Consider the following 27,045-nt stretch of genomic DNA (forward strand, 5'->3'; position numbering starts at 1 on the left):
GACTTGAAGAAGTTGAAGAGGGCGGTTTAAGAGTTGAAGAGAGAGAGAAACCACTGGTCAATGGTTATAACGAGGGTCCCCGTTCACACCCACTGGAGTGAACTGACCAATCGACTTGGAGTTCTGTGAGCGGGAAACTTGTTCCTTTGTCTTTTCGAAACAGCTCATTTACATAGTTTATGACATTGTAAGAAAATGTAATTTCTACTCCAGACAGCCGTGCACAGAGAATCATACATTTTACTGCAATCTCCTGTACGTGACCAACTCAGTGAGACCAAGAGGATTACAATGATACCAAGAAACACATACACACATGCTAGGAATAGTCATTCCAATATGACGTGGGGAAAAGGCAAGCATAAAAACATGTCAAATATATCTTGGTAATGTCTTTATAGGAGGAAGTTAATGCACAGGTCCATGTTTGTGTGAAGAGATCTCTCACTCTCTGCGGAGAGCCGATTAAGATCTCTTTGAAGCTCGGACCTAGGGCTGGGGGAATGTGTGGACTATTCTGGTATTGCTCTGATGGCCCATAAAAGTGTCGAAAAGGCCATCTTACCCAGACTTTCTGGCGCTTCAACCAGAGATTTAGATTTGGATGAGTCACAAGTTGCAAGCTTTATGAAGCACAAATGTGTTCATTGCGTTCAGAATGAAATAATCATGATTCTTGTTCATACGCTACAGTGTTCATACGCTACAGATGTTTGAAACTTGTTAAAAGTGATTATCATAATCATAAACTTTAAATATGACCTACAAACGCACACACACACACACACACACACACACACACACACACACACACACACACACACATATATATATGTATGTATATATTTAAAAACTAACTGGATGAAACCTTTGAAAGAGAATGTCCACTTCATAACCCCGATGACATGTCCATGCTCAGTCAGCTCAGCATCTAGTCTCGGAAAGGGATAAATGAGGAAACTCATCTTTTGATCCTGCAGATGTATGAAGGCCATATTAATGTTTGTCTGTGGGCATTGTTTGTATGTTGTCACATCATTAATATAAAAAAAGGCCGCTGTATGAGTTCTCGACTAACTATTGTTCCTTCGTCCCTTAAAAGTGTCTGAAGTAATGTAATATATTTTAACATAGGTCTCAATATTGGCTATACAGTTTGTTTGTTCAGTGAAGGGGCAGTTTTTGTATTTGTTTGATAAATCAATCTCTGATGTATTAAAGCGTGTAAATGACCGCTTGTCAAGCATGGAAAATGGTGCAAAACATACGTTTATTGTGTATCTAACACAAATTTAAACAACATAACCAACAATGGGGTGTGAACATCAGTGTAGTAGTGTAGGGCTGGTGCATGGATGTGTTGTGTGTGGGTGCAAGTGTTGAGTGTTAAAATAAAAGACAAACTTAGATAACTTAAATGTGCATCTGTGTGAAGCCCTGGCGTCCCGAGCGAGGTGTGGACCCGGAGAGGCCAACAGAGCAGCATTCGTGCCTTTAGCCACCAGACCAGAGCAAGAAGAGATAAATGCAGTGGATGAGCTCCTATTTAAACAGAAGCTTCCCAGGTGCCAAAAATTAGGCCTGAAAGAGGAGGAGGAGCAGGAGAGCGACCAGAAACAGGCCAAGGGCCTCATTTATTATAACGTATAAATGAGGAATACAGCAGCCAGCAATTCTTTGTGAAGAGGCAAATGAACACAACAAGTGCAAATAAACAAAATTTCAGACATTGCTTAGAGTACCATAAGCTAGAATAGGGAGGGAGTAAAGGAAAGTAAAAGCATAGTTTTTTTTTTTTTAAGTGCTCACGGAAGAGAGGACTTTTCAGCAGACTTTTGAATGTTGTCAGGGATTCTGCATTCTGGATGAAGGCGAGGAGATCGTTCCACCAGCAAGGAACAGTGAACGAAAATGTTCTGGAGAGTGATTTTGTGCATGTCTGTGATGGCACCACGAGTCGTCGCTAATTTACCAATCGTAGGCCTCTGTTTTGGTAGGGATGTAGACTCGTAAGAGCGAGTGGAAGTAGGAGGGCACTGAGCCTGTGGTAGATCTGTAAGCAAGCATCAATGCCTTGAACTTAATGCGAGTAGCGAGTGGTAGCCAGTGCAGAGAGATGAGGAGAGGAGTGACGTGGGCCCTTTTGGGCTCGTTGTAGACAAGACATGCTGCAGTGTTCTGAATCATTTATAGAGGTTTGATTTCACATGATGGAAGTCCAGCCAGAATAGCATTGCGGTAATTCAGCCTAAAAATGACCGGGGACTGGACAAGAAGCTGTTTTGCATGCTCAGTTAGAAAAGGCCTGACTTTCCTGATATTTTGTAGTGCAAACCTGCATTACTGAGCTGTCTTTGCAATGTGGTCTTTGAAGGTCAGCTGGTCATTAAAATGTACTCCAAGATTTCTGACCAATCTTGATGGAGTAAAAGGTGATGAACCTAGCTGGAAGGTGTAATCATGCTTTTAAACCGGATAGGCATGGAAGACGATAAGATCAGTCTTTGCCAGGTCAAGCTACAGGTGATGTTGTTTCATCCATGCCGAGATGTCTGCCAGACATCTTGAGATTCGTGCAGCTACTGTGGGATCATCTCGTTAAAATTAAATGTAGAGCTGTGTGTTATCAGCATAGCAATGGTAGGAAAAAAAACATGTGCCTGTATGATGGGTCCCAGTGATGTAGAGTATATGGAGAAGAGGAGGGGTCTAAGAACTGATCCCTGAGGAACCCCAGTGATCAGTTGATGTGCTTTGGATACCTCCCCTCTCCAGGCATCACTGAAAGACCTACCTGTGAGATATGATTCAAACCAGTGGAGTATACTCCTTGTGATTCCCAGTGATGAGAGGGTTGACAGAAGGATCTGAGGATTCACAGTGTCAAAGGCAGCAGATAGATCCAGGAGGTCGAGAACTGATGATTTGGAATCAGCTTTCACAATCCGTAGGGCTTCAGTGACAGACAGGAATGCATTACGAAAAGAAAAAAAAAACAGATCATAAACCAGCAGTTATGGGCAGCTTCTCCCTCTAAAAGCAAGCAGTAGCAGAAGCAGCAGCAAGCAATGGTTTGAGTGAGACAATGACTCAGTAGTATCAATGCCATCAGCCATATCACCCTTAAGCCCAAGACTGGTTGCCGACTGAAGCTAAGCAGAGTTGAGCCTGGTTAGTACCTGGATGGGAAAACCAGGTTGCTGCTGGAAGAGGTGTTAGTGAGGCCAGTAGGGTCTGCTCACCCTGTGGTCTGTGTGGGTCCTAAAGCCAAAGAGCACCGTCCTTCAGATGAGACGTTAAACCGAGGTCCTGACTCTCTGTGGTCATTAGAAATCCCATGGCACTTCTTGTAAAGAGTAGAGGTGTAACCCCAGTGTCCAGGCCAAATTCCCTCCATTGGCCCTTACCAATCACGGCCTCCTAATAATCCCCTTAAACTGAATTGGCTCTATCACTATCTCTCCTCTATCTATAGCTGATTTTTCCACTTTAGCACAAATAAGTATTTTTAATACAACTTTAGTTGAAATTTAGCACTTCTTTTGAACAACTAAAATGCATTTAGTATAAAATAAGTTCCAATTTAGACTTTAAGTATACCTATTTATAGTGTGACACAAATACATTTAGTTATCCTAAAGTACCTACAAATAAATTGTGCTTAAGTATATAATTTTTTCTCTAGAGGGGAGGGACGGGGTTGGGTATTCTGGTTAAAGTATACTATTTATTCACTTTTCCAAGTCAATTGTTAATTACTGTTGTTGTTGTTGTTGTTGTTTTTGTTTTTGTTGTTGTTGATGTGGTTTCCTGTGCAGACCCGCCTCACCCCAAACTGTCAATAGAGACTGAATGGAAAACATTTTACCCAAATGAAAAAGTGATTCTGAAGTGTTCAATCAATTCAGATGAATGGGCCTATGAATGGTTTAGAAACAGTGCTCGACTTTCAGGTAACAAAGAAATTTCCTTTCCTGGAAACACACTCTCAATCAGCTCTGCAAAAGAGAGTCATTCAGGACAGTATACCTGCAGAGGAAAACATCTGAAGAGAACGCCACTGACTACAAGAACAACAGGAGCTTTACAAATTAATATTTACGGCAAGTGAATCTACTTCTGAAAAATGTGACAGTCAAAAATGAAAAAAAAAGACAAAAAAATTCAAATAGTGACAGCCATGTGTCTTAAAGAGGTCAATGAAGATTTTGCTTTCCATAGAAAAGGTTTAGCTGCTTTAATGTTACACTGACATTGTTATTATAAAAAAAGGTTAGTATCAGTGTTTACAGCTTCCTAACTATGTGCAAAAGGATTTTCATTGAACAACTTTGTTCCTTTTGTGTGAGGATTATAAAGAATTACAAGCACATGCAATTCAAGGCAGTAATTGTATGAACGTAGTGCATTATTTCTATTTTTTTTTTTACTTCTGTTGCTCCTAGTTGACACACCAAAACCACACATCAGAAAAGATCAGTGGTTTGATCTCTTCTACACTGAGGAGAAATTCCAGCTTGGTTGTAACATGTCTGGTTATGGTTGGAACTATGACTGGTATAAAGACTCAGAAACCTTGATCACAAATCCAACCTTCACTATCAACTCAACATCTCTCTCTAACACTGGTGTCTATCACTGCAAAGCAAAGAGAGGAGAATTCTCAGTGGATAGTGAAACTCTACAAGTGCAAGTTCAAGGTGAGTCTTTAGTGTCCAGTGTTGGTAAGGTTTGGTAAGGTACTTTGTATATGTAATAGGTTACAGATTACAAGTTACCCTATTTAAAATGTAATAAGTAGTGTAACTATTCAACTTTATTAAAGTAACATACCTGATTACATTTGATTACTTATCTAAATCTTATCTAGGAAACTTATCTAACAAATATTTTCAACTGTTAATCATTTTAAAACATTTAAACCAGGCAGGGTTAACCTTACAGTAGTACTCAACATAATCCACAGGAATGCATTCTCCGCGCTGCCTCGGCAAATGCGGGTCCTGCACCCTGAGAACCCTGTGATTCATAAATAGAAGTGTGGCTGGTAAAGACGTCTGTATCTAGCTAGCAGACTAGGCATAATGACACTCGGTTACTAACATAACCTCGGTTCTCTCTAGATGAGGGAATGAGTGTTGCGTAAGCTAGCTTACGCTACTGGAAAACCTCTTTTCTCGAGAATACTGAAGTCAAAAATTATGTAATTTTTTTTAATTCCTTAATTTTGCATTAATTTAAAACGCATTGCTGCACAGAACAGACCTAGGCAAAGCAGCTTGCGCGCCTATTGGTTGCTCTGCAACTGCTGCAGCCTATCAATGGACTATTCGTGACGTAAGCACCAATGGGCGCATGACGGTCCGCCAGAATGGGCGTAGTTAGAGTTTAAAGATAGGATGTTCTTTGGTTTTTCACACTGAAGCGAAACCAGAACGTAGCACAACCATGGCAGGGTTATGCAACACTCGTTCCCTCATCTAGAGAGAGCCGAGGTTATGTTAGTAACCGAGTGTCGTTCTATTACGGGGAACTTCTCTTACGGGGAACTGTATTGCAACTGACTATTATAGCCTATCAGTCAGGCATTAGACTGAAAACAGCTTAGCCTGCTGCACAGGAACTTCCAGGTTGTAAAACCTTATAAATGTAGACGGTGAGGCCTAGCCTGCCGCCATACAAATATCATGGAGTGAAACCCCACTGGACCAGGCCCATGAAAATGCCACTCCTCTGGTCGAATGGGCTCTGATGCTTAAGGGGCATTGAAGGCCCTTGGACCTATAAGCCAGCACGATAGCGTCAACTATCCACCTGGAAAGACTCTGTTTTGAGGTGGCTAGCCCTTTGGTACGGCCACCAAACGAAACAAAGAGCTGTTCTGACTGCCTGAACGCACCAGACCGCTCAACGTATATCCTCTGCACCCTGACCAAGCAGAGGAGATTAACGTCGCTTTCGCCGTCAGACCTAGATAGGGCTGACAGGGAGATGACTTGCGCTCTGAACAGAGTGGAGAGCACTTTGGGGACATAGCCGTGTCTTGGTTTGAGGACGACCTTAGAGTCGTTAGGCCCAAACTCAATGCACGCCGAGCTCACAGAGAGTGCGTGCAGGTCACCCACCCGCTTGACTGAAGCAAGAGCCATGAGGAAAACGGTTTTAAAAGATAGAAACCGCAGGTCCACTGACTGCAGCGGTTCGAAGGGACCGCCCCTCATAGCGTCCAAAACAGTGGAGAGGTCCCAGACCGAAACCAGAGAGGGTCGAGGAGGGTTTAGTCTACTAGCACACGGATGATAAGATCATTCCTTCCCAGTGACTGGCCATGCAAGGGTTTCAAAAACGCTGCGATGGCTGTGACATACACTTTGAGCGTGGAGGGGGACCTGCCCTCATCCAGAAGTGCTTGTAGGAAAGAGAGGATCTCCGTAACGCCGCAGCATTGTGGGTCTAAGTTTCGAGCTGAGCACCAGCTGGAAAACACTGACCACTTAGAAGCATAGAGCCATCTAGTAGAGGGCGCTCTAGCTTGTGTAATAGTATTTAGCACTTTCACTGGGAGATCAGCGGGTACCCTGATTCGCTTGATTACCTGAGGTAACAACGCGATGGGGGGAAACGCATAGAGAGGGAGGGTGGTCAAGTCGTGGGCCAGCGCGTCCCTGTTTTTCGTGAAAAATGTTGGGCAGTGCGCGTTCTCTGATGAAGAGAACTAGCTTACGCAACACGAGAGTACTCTCGTAAGAGAGCTAATTTGTTATGAATAGAGATTATGATTTGTTTAAATAAATAACGCGGAGCGTTATTAACCAATTGATCCAATTAACCAATTGATCCATATATAAGGCGCTCTGAATTATAAGGCGCACTGTCGTTTTTTGAAAAAATTAAAGGCTTTTAAGTGCGCCTTATAGTGCGGAAAATACGGTACACATCAGTAATATGGTGTGGCAGGTGGGAGTAGGCAATGCCTTTACTACTTTAATATTGACTGCTTACAGTAAATTTTAGGCTAAGTTACAGACCGGCAGATGCTTCCTCAGGTTCGACATTGAAACCTTCAATATCAATAGCATTTTAATAGTTGGCAAACATATTTTGCACTGAACTGTTATATTTGCGCCCCTTTCTGAATTTGAAAATTATTTATTTATAGAATATAACCATAACAAAGCATTCAATGGAATGAAAATATGAAGTTATTGATAATTCCCCCAAAAACATGAAAATTGTCATGATTCCTGTCTTGTGTTCCCTTTGTCTTGTGTGGACATTTGTTATTTCCTGTTCTGTGCCATGTTTTGTAGTCCTTTGTAGTTTTTCTAGTTTATATAGCCACACCCCCTTGTTATCGTGCTTAGCTTGTTTGCCTTTGTATTTAAGCCCTGTGTCTTGTTCAGTCTTTGGGAGTTCTTGATGTTGTATGTTGGTTGTGCTGTTCCTGAGTCCTGTTCCCTGTTCCCTGTTTCCTATTCCCTAGTCTGCGTCTGAGTCTGTCTTTGTCAAGTTTTGAGTTTATTTAAATAAATAATACTACTGCACGTGGATCCTGCTTCCTCCCATGTTTCAACCGCATCGCTACAGAAGAACTCACCCACAGATGGATTCAGCCGTCACCCTGGTTTGACTACGCCAAGGGACTCACTCACTTGAGGACCACATCCAAGACTTTTTGAACATTTCAAACATCACTGACCTCCCGGACTTTGCTTTGATTGTTTTTTTTTGCTATGGACTCAACAACAATGTACAATCCAAACTCATCGGTGATGGTCCTCAAGGGTCACTGAGTGAGTTCCTGGATTATGCCCTTTGGGTAAGCGGCTCAACTTTTACTGTTGGTTTTGCGCACGAAGAGCAGGCCTGCTGAACCTGAGCTTCTTCACGTCAGGCCTACCCAGCCTGAGCTTCACGTCAGTTCTGCCGAGCCTGAGCTTCACGTCAGTCCTGGCGAGCAAGAGCCTCTTCACGTTATGTCTGCCAAACTTAAGTTTCTTCACGTCAAGTCTACCGAGCCTGAGATTCTTCCTGTCATGTCTGCCGAGCTTGAGCTTCATCACGTCATGCCTGACCAGCCTGATCTTCACGTCATGCCTGACTAGCCTGATCTTCAGGTCATGCCTGACCAGCCTGATCTTCATGTCATGCCTGAGCTTCACGTCAGTCCTGCCGAGCCAGAGACTGTTCACATCACGTCTGCCGAGCCAGAGACTGTTCACGTCACGTCTTCCCAGCCAGAGACTGTTAATGTCATGCCTGCCCAGCCAGAGACTGTTCACGCTATGTCTACTGTCCCTGTGTCTTAGATCGAATTGGCCGCCAACACGCCAGAGTCTCTTCCCAAGATGGCCGGCGCTGCGCGGCCTGAGCCCTCAGTTACTGCAACACTGGCCATTATGGCCACAGCCATATGGTGTGTGTGGACAGCACACATCTGAGCCGGTCTCTGTTCCTGAGCTGGTGTCGGTTCCAGCCCATAACCCCATAGCTGCCCCCAAGAAAATTTTAGGGGGTATGCAGTAGGTCCCTTGATGGCCGCCTGAAGGGTTGTCTCCGCCATGGTCGCCTGAACTGTCTGGTCCGCCCTGGTCCCCTGCACAGCCAGGTCCGCCCACGCTCCACGGCCCAGGTTAACTGTTGCCATGTCCTGGTCCCATTCCCCTCCATAGACCTGACCCTCCATCCCTCCCCCGTTCCACCTCTGCTCCACCACCCTCCTTGACTTTTTATTATTTTTTTTTATGTGGAGTGTCTGGGATCCACTCCTTAAAGTGATTCCTGTTTTGTGTTCCCCGTGTCTTGTGTGGACTTTTGTTATTTTCTGTTCTGTGCCATGTTTTGTAGTCCTTTATAGTTCCCTTTCGAGGGAACTCGCGATGCGTCGATGACGCTTTAGGAACGCTTCCAGCGTGAATGCGTCTGAAGCATCTATGTCAACTAGTCCAATGGAAGGAATGAACGTCACGGGCGGGTGGCGTCATTACCAGGAAAGGATAAGAGCGCATCCGGTGCAACCGGCATTAGCTTCTGTTGCCTCAGCAAGCGATCTGTGTCAAACTGTCTGTTATATTTACTGTTGTCTGTCTGATATATATATATATATATATAAACACTGTGGCGAAACAATTGCACAAACTCTGTGTTCTCCCTGCTCGCGTTATTTAACGAGTGGAGACACACACAAGATTTGTGTGATGTGTTTGGGAGTGGAGCATGCAAGGCTGATTGCCGACATTGTGAGAACCTTTCGCTTCGCATGCTCTGCTCCCGCCTGTCACTTTTCGAGCAAAGTGGCCAGGCTCGCGATTCTCAGGGTGCAGGACCCGCATTTGCCGAGGCAGCGCGGAGAATGCATTCCTGTGGATCGCAAATGGATCTCTTTACGGGGTTGGAGACGGGTCCTCGGATCTTATCTCCTCCCTTTCCCAAGGGATCCATTGCTCTCTCACCGGTATCGGAATCCCGCGCTGCGGTCTCTTCTGCCCAGGGAGAAAGATCAATGTTTCTGTGCTCTACCTCCGAGGAGGTAGATGTGCTGGGCATTGAAAGTGACACAATCATGGGGGAAGTGGAATCGCCATCTCTTTCCCCAGCGTATGAAAAATATATACATATACACATATAAATATATAAAATATATAAAAAAGCTGGTGGAGGTGATTACTAGGCTGTAGATAAATTAAATAGTTAATGGTCAGCAGAAATAAGGGGGCTCGTCCTAAAAATAAAAATAAACGAGCTTTCTTCCCTCTATTTTTTCACCTCCATCACGGGGCCTTCCTTTTTTTCCCGATCTGCACAGCGAGCTGTCAAGATCATGGAGAAAGCCTTACTCTTCTTGTCTTTCAGCCCCCAAGTTTATGTATATTCAGATATTATGGGGTTAAGAGAGTATGGCTATGGGGCAATACCCCGGGTAGAACAGACGCTTGCGAGCTATCTGTCTCCTGGTTCAGTATCTGAAGGCCTCGGCTTCTCTCACTAAACTATTAAGAAAACTATTTTTAATATATAGTGGGAAAAGCATATATGGCAGTGGTTCTAGCAGGAGTCTGCTAGCACACTATAGCACTGAGCAAGCATATCAGGCTGACCTGCTGGGGTATTTGGACAGAAGTGAGGGAGTTTGGCCCGATGGGGTTCGAGAACTTCGTCGGGGCACAGATTTTACAGTCAGAGGCGTTAAAAAAAATTCTCTCCCTCGCTATGTCCAACACCCTGGGGCTGCTGGGCATGGGCAGCTCCAGCCGTCTAGTTTCTCATACGCAACACAGCTGCCAAAGCCTTCAAAGCAGAAGCCGGATCCGAGGACCGTTCTTCACGCTGTGAAGGCTTCGGCTCAAAAGAAAAGGTCTTGGCGCCACCGGCATCAGACCGTTGAGGGCAGCCCCAAACGGGGTGGAACGATGTACACCTCATTATACGGTGCCCGTTCCATCTCGGTGCCCTCAGGGGACCGTTCTGCCAACTCCCCCACCCTTGGTGCTTCGGGGCGCAGCGGTCTCCAGCGAGCTTCTGGCACAGCGTCAACTTGACATTGCGTCAGACTCGCACCCTCTGAGGGGCATTCAAAAAAAGTCAGTTCGGGTAGTTCCTGCCAGTATGCTTCAGGCTAATGCCAAATATATCTCTATGGGTCCTGCAGTTAGTAGTAAGAGGCAGATTCCAATTTGGTTCTCGTCCTCCAGGCTACAACGGGGTGTTGCTCATGTTAGTCCATCCCAAGCAGGCTCTGGTAATGGAGCAAGAGATAAAGGCCCTGTTAGCAAAGAAAGCTATAGAGCAGGTGTACTCACCCGACATTGTGTCCGGTCTTTACAGTCGCTATCTCATTGTTCCAAAAAAGGATGGAGAACTTCGTCACATACTAGATCTTCGTCTGTTTGAGTGTTCGGTGCTGGAACTCAAGTCCAAGATGCTCACACTCAAACAGATTGTGACTCAAATCAGATCCGAGGACTGGTCTGTCATGATAGATCTGAAAGATGCATACTTCCATATCTCCATCCTCCCTCAGAACAGGAGGTTCCTGAGGTTTTCTTTCAGGGGCAAAGAACACCAGTATCAGGCACTTCCTTTCGGTCTGGCTCTATCACCCCGCACATTCACAAAGCGGGTAGATGCAGCTCTGGCCCGCCAGGCTGTAGTGCATATGCATTCTGAATTGCATAGACGACTGGCTGATTCTAGCGGAATCAGAACAGTTAGTGGTTCGGCATCAAGATGTCATCCTCGTTTATATGCGAAGGTTGGGGTTGAGGCTCAATGCCAAGAAGAGTGTGCTTTCTCCAGTACAGATGACCACTTTTCTTGGAGTGGTCTGGGACTCAGTCACGATGCGAGCCGTTCTGTCGCCCGCTCGTGTAGCTGTTATCCTTACTGCCACAAAAGAGCTAAAGCTAGGCCAGTCACACACTGTGAAACAGTTCGAGAAACTGTTAGGCCTCAGGGCAGCAGCGTCCATTGTGATACCCCTTGGCCTGCTGTACGTGAGACCTTTGCAGTGGTGGCTCAGGACCAGAGGGTTCTCCCTGAGGGGAACCCCCTCTGTATGATCAATATCCCCGCGCCTTGGTTATATGGAGAAAACACTGGTTCTTGTCCCAGGTTCCGGTGTTGGGAGCTTTGTCATCGAGTTACTATCTCGACAGATGCTTCCCTCACCAGCTGGGGAGCGGTATTGGAAGGCCGCTCAGCTCAGGGCTTGTGGAGGAGTCATCATCTCTCTTGGCACATGAATTGCCTAGAGATTATGGTTGTCTCCTCCCAGACATCTCCTCCCAGACCTGAGGGGCCATCATGTGTTGCTCTGGAACAGTGACTGTTAGGCTTCAGGACAGCAGCGTCTAATGTGATACCCAGGGGCGGATTGGCCATCGGGAATACCGGGAACAATCCCGAACGGCCGGTCCATTTCAGGCCGAAGACCGGCCGGTGGTCAGTCAAAGAGTTTTTTTTTTTTTTTTTGATACGCGACCGGCCTAACCGGCCACTCAGCTGCAGCGGAACACTATGTGTGTGTGTGTGTGTGTGTGTGTGTTTCAGACCGGGCTAAGCCAATACTTTCAATCTGAGGGGGGATACGAGTGGCCCCTCCCAACTTGGACTGATCCTCGTTTTTCCTGACATTCGATTGGCTCAAACTAGGCGCCAATCAAAGGAGTTTACTTTTGGTCATGTTTGGCGGGTTTGTGTGAATGCAACACAGACGGACGGTAAAATGGTGAAAATTAGGAAAGAAGAGAAAGAAATGGGTGGGGCCGAAAAAATAAGAATTAGAAAGAAAAAAATGTTGGCACAAGAGGCAGCTAAATGCTGCAGTCATATTGATGAGTAGGGAGAGAAGGATGAGGAGGAGGAGAAGGGGGAGGAAGGAAAGCAGCAAGAGAAAGAAGAGCAGGAGGATGAGGAGAATGGAACCAGTACAAAAACAGTGACAGGTACAGGGGCAGTGTTCAGGGCTGGGTTGCCAATCATATTAGGCATATCAATCAATCAATCAAAGCTTGATTAAGGACACACAAACACACACAAAATAGAAAAATACAGAACAATATTACATATTTACATGATAAAATGCCAATAGCTCCACATACTAGATAATAACCTGACTGAAGCACAGATTTAATTAGAAAAAGTATTATTCTTAGTCATATTTATTACTGATATTCTTCTCATGTTCTTCTCATCTGTACAATCAGTAATCAGAGGCAGCGTCCAGCACAGGGGAAGCTGAGCCAGGGAGAATTGAAAGTGAGGACACACACAAATATCTATTGTATGGGACTGCAGTATTTGAGTGGGTATTTGTTAGTTTTTGTAACTATTTTATCACTTCGACTGACTGTACACATCACATGCTGGTAGTTAGCAGTATACTGTGACTTGTGTGTTCGAGATTAGGTTTTGCTGACCTGATTGTGTTTAGTGCACCACTTACTTAGTCAGGTATCATCCTAAAATTTCTTGAATGTCTTCAGTGTAATCTGATTCTCTTTATACAATAAAAACACAATTAAAATAAAAAAAAACTGCAAAATACTTCTGCTCATGCGCCAAGGTCACTCGCATAAAAGGCCTCTCCATCTTAAAGTCCCGGGCTTAATTTCAGTCCCAGTACGTCCCTGGTGATACCCTTTGACCTGCTTTATGTGAGACCTTTACAGTGGTGGCTCAGGACCAGAGGGTTCCCCCGAGGGGAAACCCACTCCCTACGATCAAGATCACGCGGCAGTATCCCCGCGCCTTGGTTATATGGAGGAAACTCTGGTTCTTTTCCCACAGACAACACGTTGGTGGCCTCTTATTTTGGTCCCTCAGGAAATACACTCTCTGAGGGCAGTGTATATTCCAGGGGGCCAGAATATAGAAGCAGACACCCTGTCAGGGCAGGGGCTGAGGCCAGGGGACTGGAGACTCCACCCCGAGGCGGTGGAGCAAATATGGGAGTTTTACGGCCAGGCAGAAGTGGATCTGTTCAGGTCTCAGCATACGACGCACTGTCCTCTCCTGTTCTCCCTCACTCAATCAGCCCCCTTGGGGCTGGATGCTATGCTGCAGACGTGGCATAGGCTACGTCTGTACACATTTCCCCCTGTTGCTCTGCTCCCAGGAGTTCTGGAGTGAATCCGCCAGGATGGAATAAGCCTATTGTTAGTAGTTCTACCCTGGGAGACAATTTTTGTTTGCGGACCTAATTCTTCTCCTCGACGGCCCTCCCTTGGAGATCCCAATTAGGAGAGACCTTCTGTCTCAAGCAGGGGTTGCAATATTGCACCCCCGGCCGGGGATTTGGAAACTGTGGGTTTGGCCTCGGAGGGGGCCCAACTCATAGAGGGTGGTCTCTCCACCGAGGTTGCTGAGACCATTCTAAGCTTCAGAGCTCCAGCTACAAGAAAGCTATATTCATTATTTGGAGAGTTTTTCACTTCTTTGTGTTACCAGTGTCAGTGGAATCCGGTTAACTGTTCAGTAAACACAGTATTCGAGTTTCTGCAAGAACGCTTTGTATCAGGTCTATGTTCTTCCACGCTTATGGTATACGTGGCGGCCATTGCGGCTTTCCACGCCCTGGTGGGTGGTAAATTTTTGGGTCGAGAGCCCCTGATCACTCGTTTCATTCGTGCCACTTTGAGGCTGAGGCCTGCAACTTGCACTAGGGTGCCGGCTTGGGACCTTGCAATAGAAAGCCTTTTTGGGGCTACCTTCGAGCCCTTAGATTTGGTCTCAGATAATTTTCTTTCTTTTAAGACTATTTTCTGCCAGCTATTTCGTCCCTCTAAGAGTCGGAGACCTTCAGGCCCTTTCGTTCCCCACCTGCCTTGAGTGCACCGGGGATGGCCAAGGCATTCTTACCCCAAACATGGATATGTTCCTAAGGTGTCTACCATTATTCCGAGGCCTATTGTGCTGCAAGTTTCTGTCCTCCCCCGTTTATCAGACCAGGAAAAGCTGAACCTTTTGTGCCCAGTGCGAGCACTGGACACTTACAGGAGGTGGACAACTAGAATGCCTATTACCGCCGCAGCATCTGTAAATAAACATTTCAAAGTCGTTCACGAAATGACCACCAGGTGGCACAAAGGGACATTTAGTGAAAGCAAAACGTAATTATGTAAAAGTAGCCTACATTTTAAATAGAATATAGCAAACTTTTAGAGCAGAACATTTTATGAATCAAAAGTTAAAATAGGCCTATCTCGCAGTCAGTGAAAATACGCTAAACTATTGAGGAATGAGAAGATTGAAGAGCGCTTCTCTCGCGTGCGCGCACACTGACTGCTGAAGAACCGAAGTTCTGGGCATATCTCAGTGAGAAAAGTTGTGGTCGAATGGTAGAACTTAGGTTTCAATCATTTGGATGAATCATTTGGATATATATATATACATTTTTTTTTTTTAAATATGCAACACGCACGTTTAAACAACAAACAATCAAATCTGAACCAGCGCTTCTGCTCCTGTATTGAGAGATAACATGCAGCGCGTTTCAGTTACGATACTGGTTCCAGTGGCCTTAATACATTGATTCGCGGCTTTTTAAAATGTCACAAAGCGTTTTGAGGTGGTTTTGAACTAAATATTGAAGTTTATAATTGAGTATTTTGACACACTACGTCGAGTACGTATTCTAAAATTGGGTTTATTCTGGCATTGAATTAGAGTTCGACAAATGCATTGAATTTAGTTTTCTCATAACAGCTAAAATAAAATCATCTTTTAAAACTGTAAAAGGTCTACTTTTTTTCATGTAAAGTAGGCCTACACTCACAATAGGCTAACGACAAAACGTTTTCTCGCTCATGTGAGCGAACACACACTGGAGAAACAAATGTTTGGGCATTTTTAAGTGAGTTAAGACATGGCCGAGTGGTAGAACCTACGGTTCGAACATTGAGATAACACCGGTTCAAAGCCCGATCAAACATGGACTACTGTAGTCAAATTTTATATTTAGGCTATTAATGCAGAGAGAATTGTCTAGTTCTAAAACTCTGTTACACCATTTAGTTTTTTGCTTATATTTATAAAATAAAATTACCATGCATTTCCATTTTACACTAAGGAACAAATAGTATCCAACAGAACGACTTTACATCTGTATAATAATACCAATCGTAATTTCAAAAGCAGTTCTGTAAAAAAAAAAAAATAATAATAATAATAATAATAGCCTAATATAAAAAAAAAAAAAAAAAAATATATATATATATATATATATATATAGCCTTTGATTTTTAAGGTTTTAAGTAAAGTGCGATTTGCCAGGGGGGACGGAGATTTCCTTCTAGTCTAAACATCCCTGCTTCTGCTGAATTATTTTAATCCCCACACCCTTCCCTTCACAGTAATCAATGCTATAGGCTACTTCACCAATAGACCATACATATATAAAATAAAGATAGCCTATGCAACAGGCACGTTTAAACGACAAACAATAAAACCAAAACCAGCCTTTCAGTTGTTTATTAGTTTCAGTGGCCTTAATGCATGCACAGCTTTACAAAATGTCACAAAGCGTTTTGAGATTATTTTGAATGAAATATTGAAGTTAATAATTAAGTGTTTTGGCACACACGCCGAGTAGCCATATGCATTTTTCTAAAATCAGGTTTTATTCTGGCATGTTGAATCAGTGTTCGACAAACGCGGAGGCGCGTTCATTTGGATTTATTATTTTTCAAAACAGCTAAAATAACTTAATAGGCTACTCTGTGATTTGTTGGTCATACAGATAAGAGTAGAGTAGCCTACATCATTCAAAACGGTAAACTTTTATTCATATCAGGCTAACGACAAAAGTTTATCTGTCGCCTCTGTCTCCGGGAACTGCGCGTCACAAATATGAACCGAAAGCCACTTGCCTCAGCTCAGTCACGATAAGAAATCGGCTATGTATAAAGCCTTTAAATTACTAAATATTTAGGCTAATAAATGTTATCTGATTATGTAATCCATATGAAAAGGAGAGGTACCAGTTTAGCCATCATGTAAGCGCTTCCCAATGAGAAAATGACAAGGGTGAAAATCTCGCTCTAATTAAATAGGCTAAATCGCCCTGAATTAAAATCAAAAAACAGATCAAATAATTTATTTGTCAAAATGTTGCGATATTCTTTCATTTAAGTTCATAATTATTCTATAAATGTTATTTAGTTTAGCAGCAGTACCACAAAGCACCGTGGTTCGAGATTTATTTGAATAATAATAATAATAATAATAAAAACTTGATTCACAAATTGCATGCACTCTGGTTGTAAGGATCTAACGATCCCTGTAGAATTTAATATTGAGTTGAACATTTTGTTAATGACAACAAATGAGATTTCATGAGAACATGCGTTTGAAGATTATAGTTTTGCTTGGAAAAAGCTGGCCCAAACCAGTTTTATTTCTTAAATCATTGAAATAATTAAATATTTAGTAATAAACTTTTATCACAGAAATATCACTACATGTAGGCCTACCTATAGCTTAAATCGTTTAATTCCTTCATTATCAAGAGTTTAATAGCCTAATGCTAATGTCTAGAATAGCGATTTAAGCGTGAAAAAACTTTGTTTTAAGTCAATCTCAAACTCAGATAGCCTGTGGGGGGTTGGAGGGACAGTTCAGTGTGTGCAGGACAATAGGTGTTAAGTTAAGTTCCTCTTTCATATGGATAGTGTCGGATAGCCAGCCTGATGAGCAAAGGTAAAATTATTTTAAGGATAAATCTCTCGATGTGTCCAAATGTAGGCCCCATATCTTATTATTATAAATATTGTAGTTTATTTATTGTAGCATATTTAAAATATTTTCACACAAAATTTAAATTGAATTGTTCAAAAAGTAGAGTTTTAGAATGTTTGAGCAGTGTGTATTGTCAACAATCTGGCAATATCTAAACATGAATTGTTGACGAAACGCGTTCATGCTAAGAAACGAATGGTAGTGACCAGCAGATACAGAGCTCTTTAATTTGCGATCAACCTCGTTTTATTGAAAGGTGAATTCAACAAGGCATGCTGTGTCTTTGAAGCAACAAAGGCTAAATAATTGGTTACTGTATTTTTTTCGCGATTTGTATGGATGACGCGCAGCGACAAATACAGTATTATCAGATGTATTATGTGTTTTTACCCTGAAATGTTTACTTTCGAGAGAGACCCGGCGCGCGCAGCAAGGGAGACTAAATAAACTTGCTAAAAAGAGATCCAGCGTGCGAGAGAGGCAAAGAAAAACGCATGTTTTCAATTTATGTTGCTTTGGACTATTTTGTTTTTGTACTGTTTTAATTGGTTAATTTATCTGCAATTTCTTTGGCAATACAAATTTAAAATGTTGCAAGAATAAGATTCTGTGTTTCTTATTTTGCATAGCAAAGGAAACTCTAAACTGGATGCAGCTGTTTTAAATTTTAAAAAAAACTGTCCCGACACTTTATTTACACCTTGAAATGTTCGATGGGGTTTCAAACTTAAGTAATTTTAGTGTTTTTTACACAATAATTTAGCAGACTACAGACAAGGTTTTTCATTTTCATTTTCTGACGCGATCGGCTGACAATCTGCCTTTATCAGTTTTGTTGTCTGTGCAGCGGCTCTACAGAAATGTAACAAATTTAGGTTGTAATTTGCCATTGCTAATTAACAGAGGTGTCAAGTCTAGGTTCAGAAAGTAAAATTCCTCCTCAGTATTTTGTTCCAATCACCTGGATTTGCTAATTAGCATAGTTTTTTCAGCCAGGAGATAGAACTAATTAGTGAAATCAGCTGGCTGAGTTAATGGGTGGAATAAACATATGGCAGGACTTTTACTTTTTGACCCCTAGAATTGACACCTCTGCTAATTAAACAAAAAGTTTGACTTTAAATAAATAAACAGTCAATAAACTCGCTAATAAACAGTTAAGCATCAAGAACGGTAAAACATTAACGCTGTCGGCCAACATCGGATAACAGCATGTATGCTACAATGTGATTAAATCTCAGTCGCTTGAAGTTCCGAGAGGTTTATGTCGTTGCGTTGACCACTGAGCTACCGTCAGAACACGGTTCGATCAAGGTCTTATGCTCTTGCAAAGCCTCATTGATGTAGCTTAATATGTTTCTATTGCAATGTTTTAAGTTTTCATTATTTATTCAATTTAATTTCAGTAATTTCAGTATTGTGATTATGAATTATTTTAACTATGTTTCACGTGAATTCATCTGCTACCAGCTTTCAATCGCTCTGAATGACCCGCACGCGGCGGCAGATTACTCAATAGAGAGAGAATAAATGGATACTATTCAAAGTCTGTGATTGTAGCGCCCCTTAGCGGTAAAAGGCAGCAAATACATCCCAAATTTTACCGCAGCGGCAGAACGGCGGCGGTAAAAGTGTTATTCTGGTTGTCCACCTACTGTATGTTCTTCGGACTTCTCCGTGGAGAAAACCAACCTATTGAGCAAATAGATAGTCAAGACTATTATCTTGCTTGTGAGTCCTCTTGCCAACCATTTGATGGTCAGGGCTCATTCCACTAGGAGTATGGCTTCTAAGCTTTATTATATGGAGTTCTCTCCAAGACGTTTGTGATGTGGCGGGCTGGTCCTTACCGCTCACATTCATCAGATTTTATAGCCTGGACCTGGACGCTGTCTAGGTCTCAGGTGCTTAGTGCTTAGTGTAGTGATTACAACAGGCTGACACTCAGGCATTTGAAAGTTTGGCGATTTGGGTAAGGGAACGTCGAAAGGGAACGTCTCAGGTTACGACTGTAACCATAGTTCCCTGAGAAAGGGAACGAGACGATGCGTCGCCCTGCCATACTTCCTGCATCCCTGTGATCGACTTGCTTCTGCAATTTTCAAAGCTAATGCCGGTTGCACCGGATGGGCTCTTATCCTTTCCTGGTCATGACGTCACCTGCCCGTGACGTTCATTCCTTGCATTGGACTAGTTGACATAGATGCTTCAGACGCATTCACGCTGGAAGCGTTCCCAAAGCGTCATCGACGCATCGTCTCGTTCCCTTTATCAGGGAACTATGGTTTCAGTCGTAACCTGAGACATTTTTCTTGTATATTAGTCTCCCCAGGTGTTTCTGATTAGCCACACCCCCTTGTTATCTAGTTTAGCTTTTTTGCCTTTGTATTTAAGCCCTGTGTCTGGTTCAGTCTTATGGAGTTCTTGATGTTGTATGTTGGTTGTTCTGTTCCCGAGTCCTGTTCCCTAGTCTGAGTCTGTCTTTGTCAAGTTTTGAGTTTATTTAGGCAAGGCAAGTTTATTTATATAGCACATTTCATACACAATGGTAATTCAAAGTGCTTTACATAGAAGAAATTAAAATAATCAAAATAAATCAGAAAAATTAAAACAGTTTAGAATAAAAAAATAAATTACATACAAACAGTCACAATGGTAATTCAACGTGCTGTACATAGAGTAAATTAAAATAATCAAAAGAAATCAGAATAATTAAAACAGTTTAGAATAAAAAATAAAATAAAATACAGTACGAACAGTCGGACAAACAGTGGTACAGTGCTCATTCAGTAAATCCACAGCTAAACAGATGTGTTTTGAGTCTGGATTTAAATGTGACTACTGTAGGAGCACATCTGATCTCTTCTGGAAGCTGGTTCCAGCTGCGGCTGGCATATTAGCTAAAGGCGGACTCGCCATGCTTAGAGTGAACCCTTGGTATTTCTAGCTGATCTGATCCTAATGATCTGAGTGATCTGTTGGGTTTATATTCAGTGAGCATATCTGCAATGTATTGAGGTCCTAGGCCATTGAATGATTTATATACCAGTAATAATACTTTAAAATCAATCCTAAATGTAACTAGCAGCCTGGGTAAAGACCTGAGGACTGCTGTGATATGTTCATATTTTCTGGTTCTGCTCAGAATTCTGGCGGCAGCGTTCTGTATGAGCTGCAACGGTCTTATGGTCTTTTTGGGAAGGCCAGTGAGGAGTCCATTACAATAATCCACCCTGCTGGTGATGAAAGCATGCACAAGTTTCTCTAAGTCTTGACTGGAAACAAAGCATCTTATTCTTGCAATATTTTTCAGGTGATAGTATGCTGATTTAGTTATTGCTTTGACATGACTACTGAAACTAAGGTCTGACTCCAGAGACACACCAAGATTCCTGACTTAATTTTTAGTTGTTTGACCCCTAGAGTGAAGGTATGCATTCACCTTGAGAACTTTGTTTCCAAACACAATGACTTCAGTTACCTTACGAAGGGAACTCAACGATGCGTCCATCGACGCCATGGGAACGCCCCCAGCGTGACTGCGACTGAAGCATCTATGTCAACTAGTCCAATAGAAAGAATGAGCGTCACGGGCGGGTGACGTCATGACCAGGATATGATAAAAGCACATCCGGTGCAAAATGGCATTAGCTTCTGTTGCCTCAGCAAGCGATCTGTGTTATACAGTCTCTGTCTATTTATTGTTGTATGTTGCAATTTATTCGGAAACGTTATGGCGAAACAAGTGTACAAGCAGTGTGTTCCTCCCTGCCCGCGTTATTTAACGGGTGGGGACACACACGAGCTTTGTGTCATTTGTTTGGGAGTGGAGCATGCGGTCTCAGCCTTCGAGGGGGCTGAGTGTCAACACTGTGAAATGCTACCGCTCCGCATGCTCCGCTCTCACCTGTCACTCTTTGATGAAAAGAGTGGGCAGGCTCGCGATCCTCAGGGATCAGGACCCGCGTCTGCCGAGGCGGCGCGGAGAATGCATTCCTGGGGATCGCAAAAGTATCTTTCGGAGGGGTTGGAGACGGGTCCGTGGGCCTTTTCTCCTTCCTTACCCGGAAGATCCAGCGCTCTCCCCCCGGTGTCGGAAGCACGCGCTGCGGTTTCTTCCGCCCGGGGAGAGAGTCCTCCATTACTTCAATGCTCTTCCTCCGAGGAGGTCGATGTTATGAGTATGGAGAGTGAAAGCACACACATGGGGGAAAGGGATTCACAAGTTATTTCTCCAGCATATGATGAGCTGGTGGATGTTATGTCACGGGCTGTAGAGAAATTTAATATTGAATGGCCATCTGAGAATAAAGGCGCTCGTCCTAAAAGTAAATTAGATGAGCGCTTTTTATCTTCAACTACTTTATCTCCACCACGAGGGCTTCCCTTTTTCCCCGATCTTCATAATGAAATATCGAAATCGTGGAATAAACCTTACTCTTCACGACTTTTTAGCCCTCAAGTTAACACTTATTCGAGAATAAGAGGGCTAAAAGAGTATGGTATGGCTATGAGGTGATGCCCCAGGCGGAACAGAATTTAGCCAGCTATCTTTCGCCTGGTCCCGCATCGTCCCTGAAAGCCTCGGCTTTGCCCACTAGACCGCTTAAAGCCACCTCGGTTTTAGTGGGCAAAGCTTACACGGCAGCAGGTCAAGCTGGAGCATGTCTGCATACAATGGCAGTGCTTCAGGCTTATCAAGCTGACCTGCTGGGGGATCTGGATAGTAGTGAGGGAATTTCTCATGACGATATTCGAGAACTTCGTCGGGCTACCGATCTTTCTCTCAGGGCTACTAAGGAGACCGCCAGAGCAATTGGGCGGTCTATGGCAGCCTTGGCAGCTACTGAGAGAAATTTATGGTTAAATCTGTCAGAGATTAAAGAAAAAGATCGAGCTTTTTTATTAGATGCTCCGCTTGAACCTTCTGGTCTCTTCGGCGACGCAGTCCACGGGGTCGTCGAGAGATTTCAGGAGTCTAAAAAGCAAGCTGACGCTTTTAAAAAGTTTATCCCTCGCCGTGTCCAGCCCCCTGGGGCTGCTGGGCGTGAGCAGCCCCAGCCGTCGAGCTCATCATATCATGTGCAACAGAAAGAGAGTGTTTCTGTCTCCAGTGTCTATGTGGAGGTGCACAAGACGCAACACTCTCTTTCTGTTGCACATGATATGATGAGCTCGACGGCTCTCAACCGAAGTCTTCTAAGTCGAAGCCGGATCTGAGGACCGTTCTTCAGGCGAAGAGGACTTCGGCTCAAAAAAAAAAAAAAAGGTCCTGATGTTCATGCGTCAGGCCTGTGAGGACAGCTCCGACCGAAGTAGAGCGGTGTACACCTCATTATACGGTGCCCGTTCCATTTCGGGATCCTCACGAGACCGTTCTGCCAACCCTGCCACCCTTGGTGCTTCAGGGCGCAGCGGTCTCCAGCGAGTCGCTGATGCTATGCTGCGGCACAGCATCGGTTTCGCGCCCTCTGAGGGGGGCTTTAGAGCAGCCAGTTCAGGTAGTTCCTGCCATGATCCTTACATGTCACGCACTGTAAAACAGTTCGAGAAACTGTTGGGTCTTTTGGCAGCAGCGTCCAACGTGATACCTTTTGGCCTGCTGTACATGAAGCCTTTACAGTGGTGGCTCAGGACCAGAGGGTTCTCCCCGAGGGGAAACCCACTTCGTATGATCAAGGTCACGCGGCGTTGCCTTCGTGCCTTAGTTATATGGAGGAAGCACTGGTTCTTAACCCAGGGTCCGGTGTTGGGAGCTCTTTGCCATCGAGTTACTATCTCGACAGATGCTTCCCTCACCGGCTGGGGAGCGGTAATGGAAGGCCGCTCAGTTCAGGGTCTGTGGAAGAGTCATCATCACTCGTGGCACATAAATTGCCTGGAGATGATGGCTGTCTTCAATGCGTTGAGGCAGTTCCTCCCAGACCTGAGGGGCCATCATGTGCTCGTACGAACAGAGAACACATCAGTGGTCTCTTATCTGAACCGTCAGGGGGGCCTGCGTTCGCGTCCGCTTTGCAAACTGGCGCACCAGATCCTCCTGTGGTCTCTGGGGAAGGTACTCTCTCTGAGGGCAGTGTATATTCCTGGGGTCCAGAATATAGGAGCAGACATCCTGTCGAGGCAGGAGCTGAGGCCAGGGGACTGGAGACTCCACCCCGAGGTGGTGGAGAAAATCTGGGAGTTTTACGGCCAAGCAGAAGTGGATCTGTTTGCGTCTCAAAATACGACACACTGTCTTATCAAAATACGACACACTGTTCTGGAGCGAGTCCGCCGGTATGGAATAAGCCTACTGCTAGTAGCACCACGCTGGCCAAGTCGGATCTGGTTTTCGGACCTGATCCATCTCCTAGACGGTCCTCCCTTCGAGATCCCGATCAGGAGAGACCTTCTGTCTCAGGCCGGGGGCACAATATTTCACCCTCGACCAGAGATTTGGAACCTGTGGGTTTGGCCTCTGAGGGTGCCCAACTCATAGAGAGTGGTCTTTCAGCCGAGGCTGCTGAGACCATTCTAAGCTCCAGAGCCCCAGCTACTAGGAAACTATATGCGCTTAAATGGAGAGTTTTCTCTTTATGGTGTCACCGACATCAGTGGGATCCAGTTAACTGTTCTGTGAACACAGTAAATGGTAAATGGACTGCATTTATATAGCGCTTTAACAGACCCAATGGCCACCAAAACGCTTTACATATTGCCTCACATTCACCCATTCACGCACTCTTTCACACACCGACGGCGGTGTCAGCCATGCAAGGTGCCATCCAGCTCGTCGGGAGCAGCTGGGGTTAGGTGTCTTGCTCATGGACACCTCGACACTTGGTCACGTGGAACCGGGGATCGAACCACCAACCTTTTGGTTTGTAGACAACCTACATGAACCACTGAGCCACAGTACTCGAGTTCCTGCAGGAGCGTTTTACGTCAGGCATATGTCCTTCCACGCTCAAAGTCTACGTGGCGGCCATTGCGGCCTACCACTCCCTGGTGGGGGGTACATCGTTGGGTCAAGACCCCCTGGTTACACGTTTCCTTCGTGGCACTTTGAGGCTGAGGCCTGCAACTCGCACTAGGGTGCCAGCTTGGGATCTTGCTTGGGATCAGTGCGAGCACTGGACACTTATGTGCATCGGACATCTTCATTTAGGAAGTCCAACCAATTACTGATTTGCTTTGGATCACCTAAGAAGGGTCTTCCTGCTTCTAAACAGACGGTCAGTAGGTGGATAGTTGAGGCTATTTCACTTGCATACGAGTACTCGGACCAGCCGTGTCCTTTGGTGGTCCGAGCTCACTCTACTAGGAGTATGGCGGCTTCTAAAGCCTTACTATATGGGGTTTCTCTTCGGGACGTCTGTGATGCAGCGGGCTGGTCCTCTCCGCTCACATTCGTTAGATTTTACAGTTTAGACCTGGATGCTGCCCCAGGTTCTCAGGTGCTTAGTTACAACAGACTGACACTCGGGTACTTGGAATTCTGGCTCTTTGGGTATTCTCGTTTCCATGGCGTCGATGGACGCATCGTTGAGTTCCCTTCGTAAGGGAACGTCTCAGGTTACTATTGTAACCATAGTTCCCTGAGAACAGGGAACGAGACGATGCGTCACCCTGCCATACTTCCTGCATCCCTGTGATCGGCTTGCTTCGGCAATTTTCGAAGCTAATGCCATTTTGCACCGGATGTGCTTTTATCATATCCTGGTCATGACGTCACCCGCCCGTGACGCTCATTCTTTCCATTGGACTAGTTGACATAGATGCTTCAGACGCAGTCACGCTGGGGGCGTTCCCATGGCGTCGATGGACGCATCGTCTCGTTCCCTGTTCTCAGGGAACTATGGTTACAATAGTAACCTGAGACGTTTTGTCTTTGTTTAACTGAAGGAAGTTTTGGCACATCCAATTGTTTACTTCATCAATGCATTGGCACAGGGAGTCAATGGGGCTGTAATCGTTAGGCGATAGGGCTAAGTAGAGCTGTGGTAAGCGATTTGGTTCTTTCTCATTATTTGGCTCATTGGAAGCATGCACAGGTTGAATAGGAGTGGCGCAAGAATTGAGCCTTGAGGGACTCCTCAAGAGTCATAGATGTCCACTCAGACTTATGGTCTCCTATTCTCACATAATAACCTCTCCCTACCAAGTATGACCTGAACCATTTTAGGACTATCCCAGAAAGCCCCACCCAGTTTTCCAGCCTGTCAAGATGTATGTTGTGATCGACAGTGTCAAATGCAGCACTGAGGTCGAGTAGTACCAGTAATGATAATTTGCCTGTAGCAGTATTTAAGCGAATATCATTTATTATCTTTATGAGCGCTGTCTCTGTGCTGTGGTGCGGTCGGAAACCAGATTGAAAATTGTCAAAGTATCCATTTGAGCTTAAGAATTTGTTCAGCTGATTGAAGACAACTTTTTCAATGATCTTGCCTATGAAAGGAAGATTTAAGATCAGTCTATAGTTGTTTAATATGGTCATATCCAGATTGCTATTTTTCAGTAGTGGCTTGACAACTGCAGTTTTCAGGGAGTTTGGAAAACGTCTCAGGTTACGACTGTAACCTATGTTCCCTGAGACAGGGAACGAGACAATACGTCATTGACGCTATGGGGAACACCTCAGGCGTGTCAGGTGTCTGAAATCAAGTATCAACTCACAGCAATCATGTTGACCGGCAACAGCCTGTGCATCATCAGCTCGAATGATGAGCACGCAACCTGGATGTATAAAAAGGGTGCCTAGAGACCGTGACAACATCCTATCGTCTGAAGGGACTGTTGTGGGCAGGCCCCGAGGTATGGCAGGGAGACGAATTGTCTCGTTCCCTGTCTCAGGGAACATAGGTTACAGTCGTAGCATGAGACGTTCCCTTTCGAAGGGAACTCAACAATACGTCATCAACGCTATGGAGAACGAAATACCCACTCCGCCATGCTGAGGGGAGTGCATGCCCAAGGGCAGTGACAACCGTCAGAACCAATAATTCAAAGAACACTGAAACCACTCACCCTAAGGTCACATTGGGCTGTCAGTGACAGCACTCCCTACCGGTCATAGCCCAAGCTAATGAGCCAAGAAACTGCCAGAACATAGTTAATAGGGGGTATATCTGGGCCAGCTCAAAGGCTTAGGACTACAACTTCCTAATAGAAGGGGTCACTTCTAGGGAGTGTAGCGAGGGGACCCAAGGGACCCCAGCCAGTCACTATTCAGGACAGCATGCCTTCTGAAATGCCACCAGGCTGGCCTGGTGATCTATACTAGGACGCACCGTCTGGCCATTGCCTGTCTGTCCAAGACAGAGCCTCCGGAAATTGCCTTGGATAAGGCATCCGAAAACCGAAGGCCTGCGAAGCTGGCAGAAACCATTCAGTTACGGATCATAGAGACGGGATTCCCCGGAGAGTGTGACTCGACCTGAAGAAATGACAGAAGTCGTCCACTCAATCCACGGGTCTACCCAGTGCTCGTTCTGAACAATGAGGAAGTAAGAGGGGGATCAAAACCAGGAAGGTCTACTGAAGCCTAAGACCTGATGACCCTCTATGTGGGGAGCTCCAGTACATGTGGGCTCAAATCAGGAAGGCCGGTGAGGCCTGAAACCTGACAACCACAGCATGTGGAAGTTCATACTCAGGAAGGCCCATGCGGCCTGTAACCCGGCGACCACAGTATGTGGGAGCTCATATTCAGGAAGGCCGGGTGAGTCCTGTAACCTGGCGACCACAGTGTGTGGGAGCTCATAACCAGGAAGGCCGGATGAGGCCTGTAACCTGGCGACCACAGTATGTGGGAGCTCACATTCA

The 27,045-nt window shown here is 44.7% G+C and overlaps 2 protein-coding genes across 2 annotated transcripts in view; both read left to right on the plus strand.

The window, feature by feature from the left end:
- LOC143712732 (cell adhesion molecule CEACAM5-like) overlaps positions 1 to 27,045 on the plus strand; it is a 131,996-nt gene that overhangs the window by 17,152 nt on the left and 87,799 nt on the right. The gene's annotated exons all lie outside the window — the stretch shown is intronic.
- Positions 1 to 27,045, plus strand: part of LOC143712738 (high affinity immunoglobulin gamma Fc receptor I-like) — a 65,466-nt gene that overhangs the window by 6,787 nt on the left and 31,634 nt on the right. Inside the window, exons 2-3 of the mRNA XM_077204747.1 lie at positions 3,819 to 4,103; positions 4,446 to 4,700. Coding sequence (XP_077060862.1) covers positions 3,819 to 4,103; positions 4,446 to 4,700 — 540 coding nt within the window. The remainder of the gene's footprint in view (positions 1 to 3,818; positions 4,104 to 4,445; positions 4,701 to 27,045) is intronic.

This window comes from Siphateles boraxobius, unplaced genomic scaffold, assembly GCF_051911475.1.
Source record: "Siphateles boraxobius isolate OS27281-9 unplaced genomic scaffold, OSU_SipBor_1 50, whole genome shotgun sequence".
Classification (NCBI taxonomy): domain Eukaryota; kingdom Metazoa; phylum Chordata; class Actinopteri; order Cypriniformes; family Leuciscidae; genus Siphateles; species Siphateles boraxobius.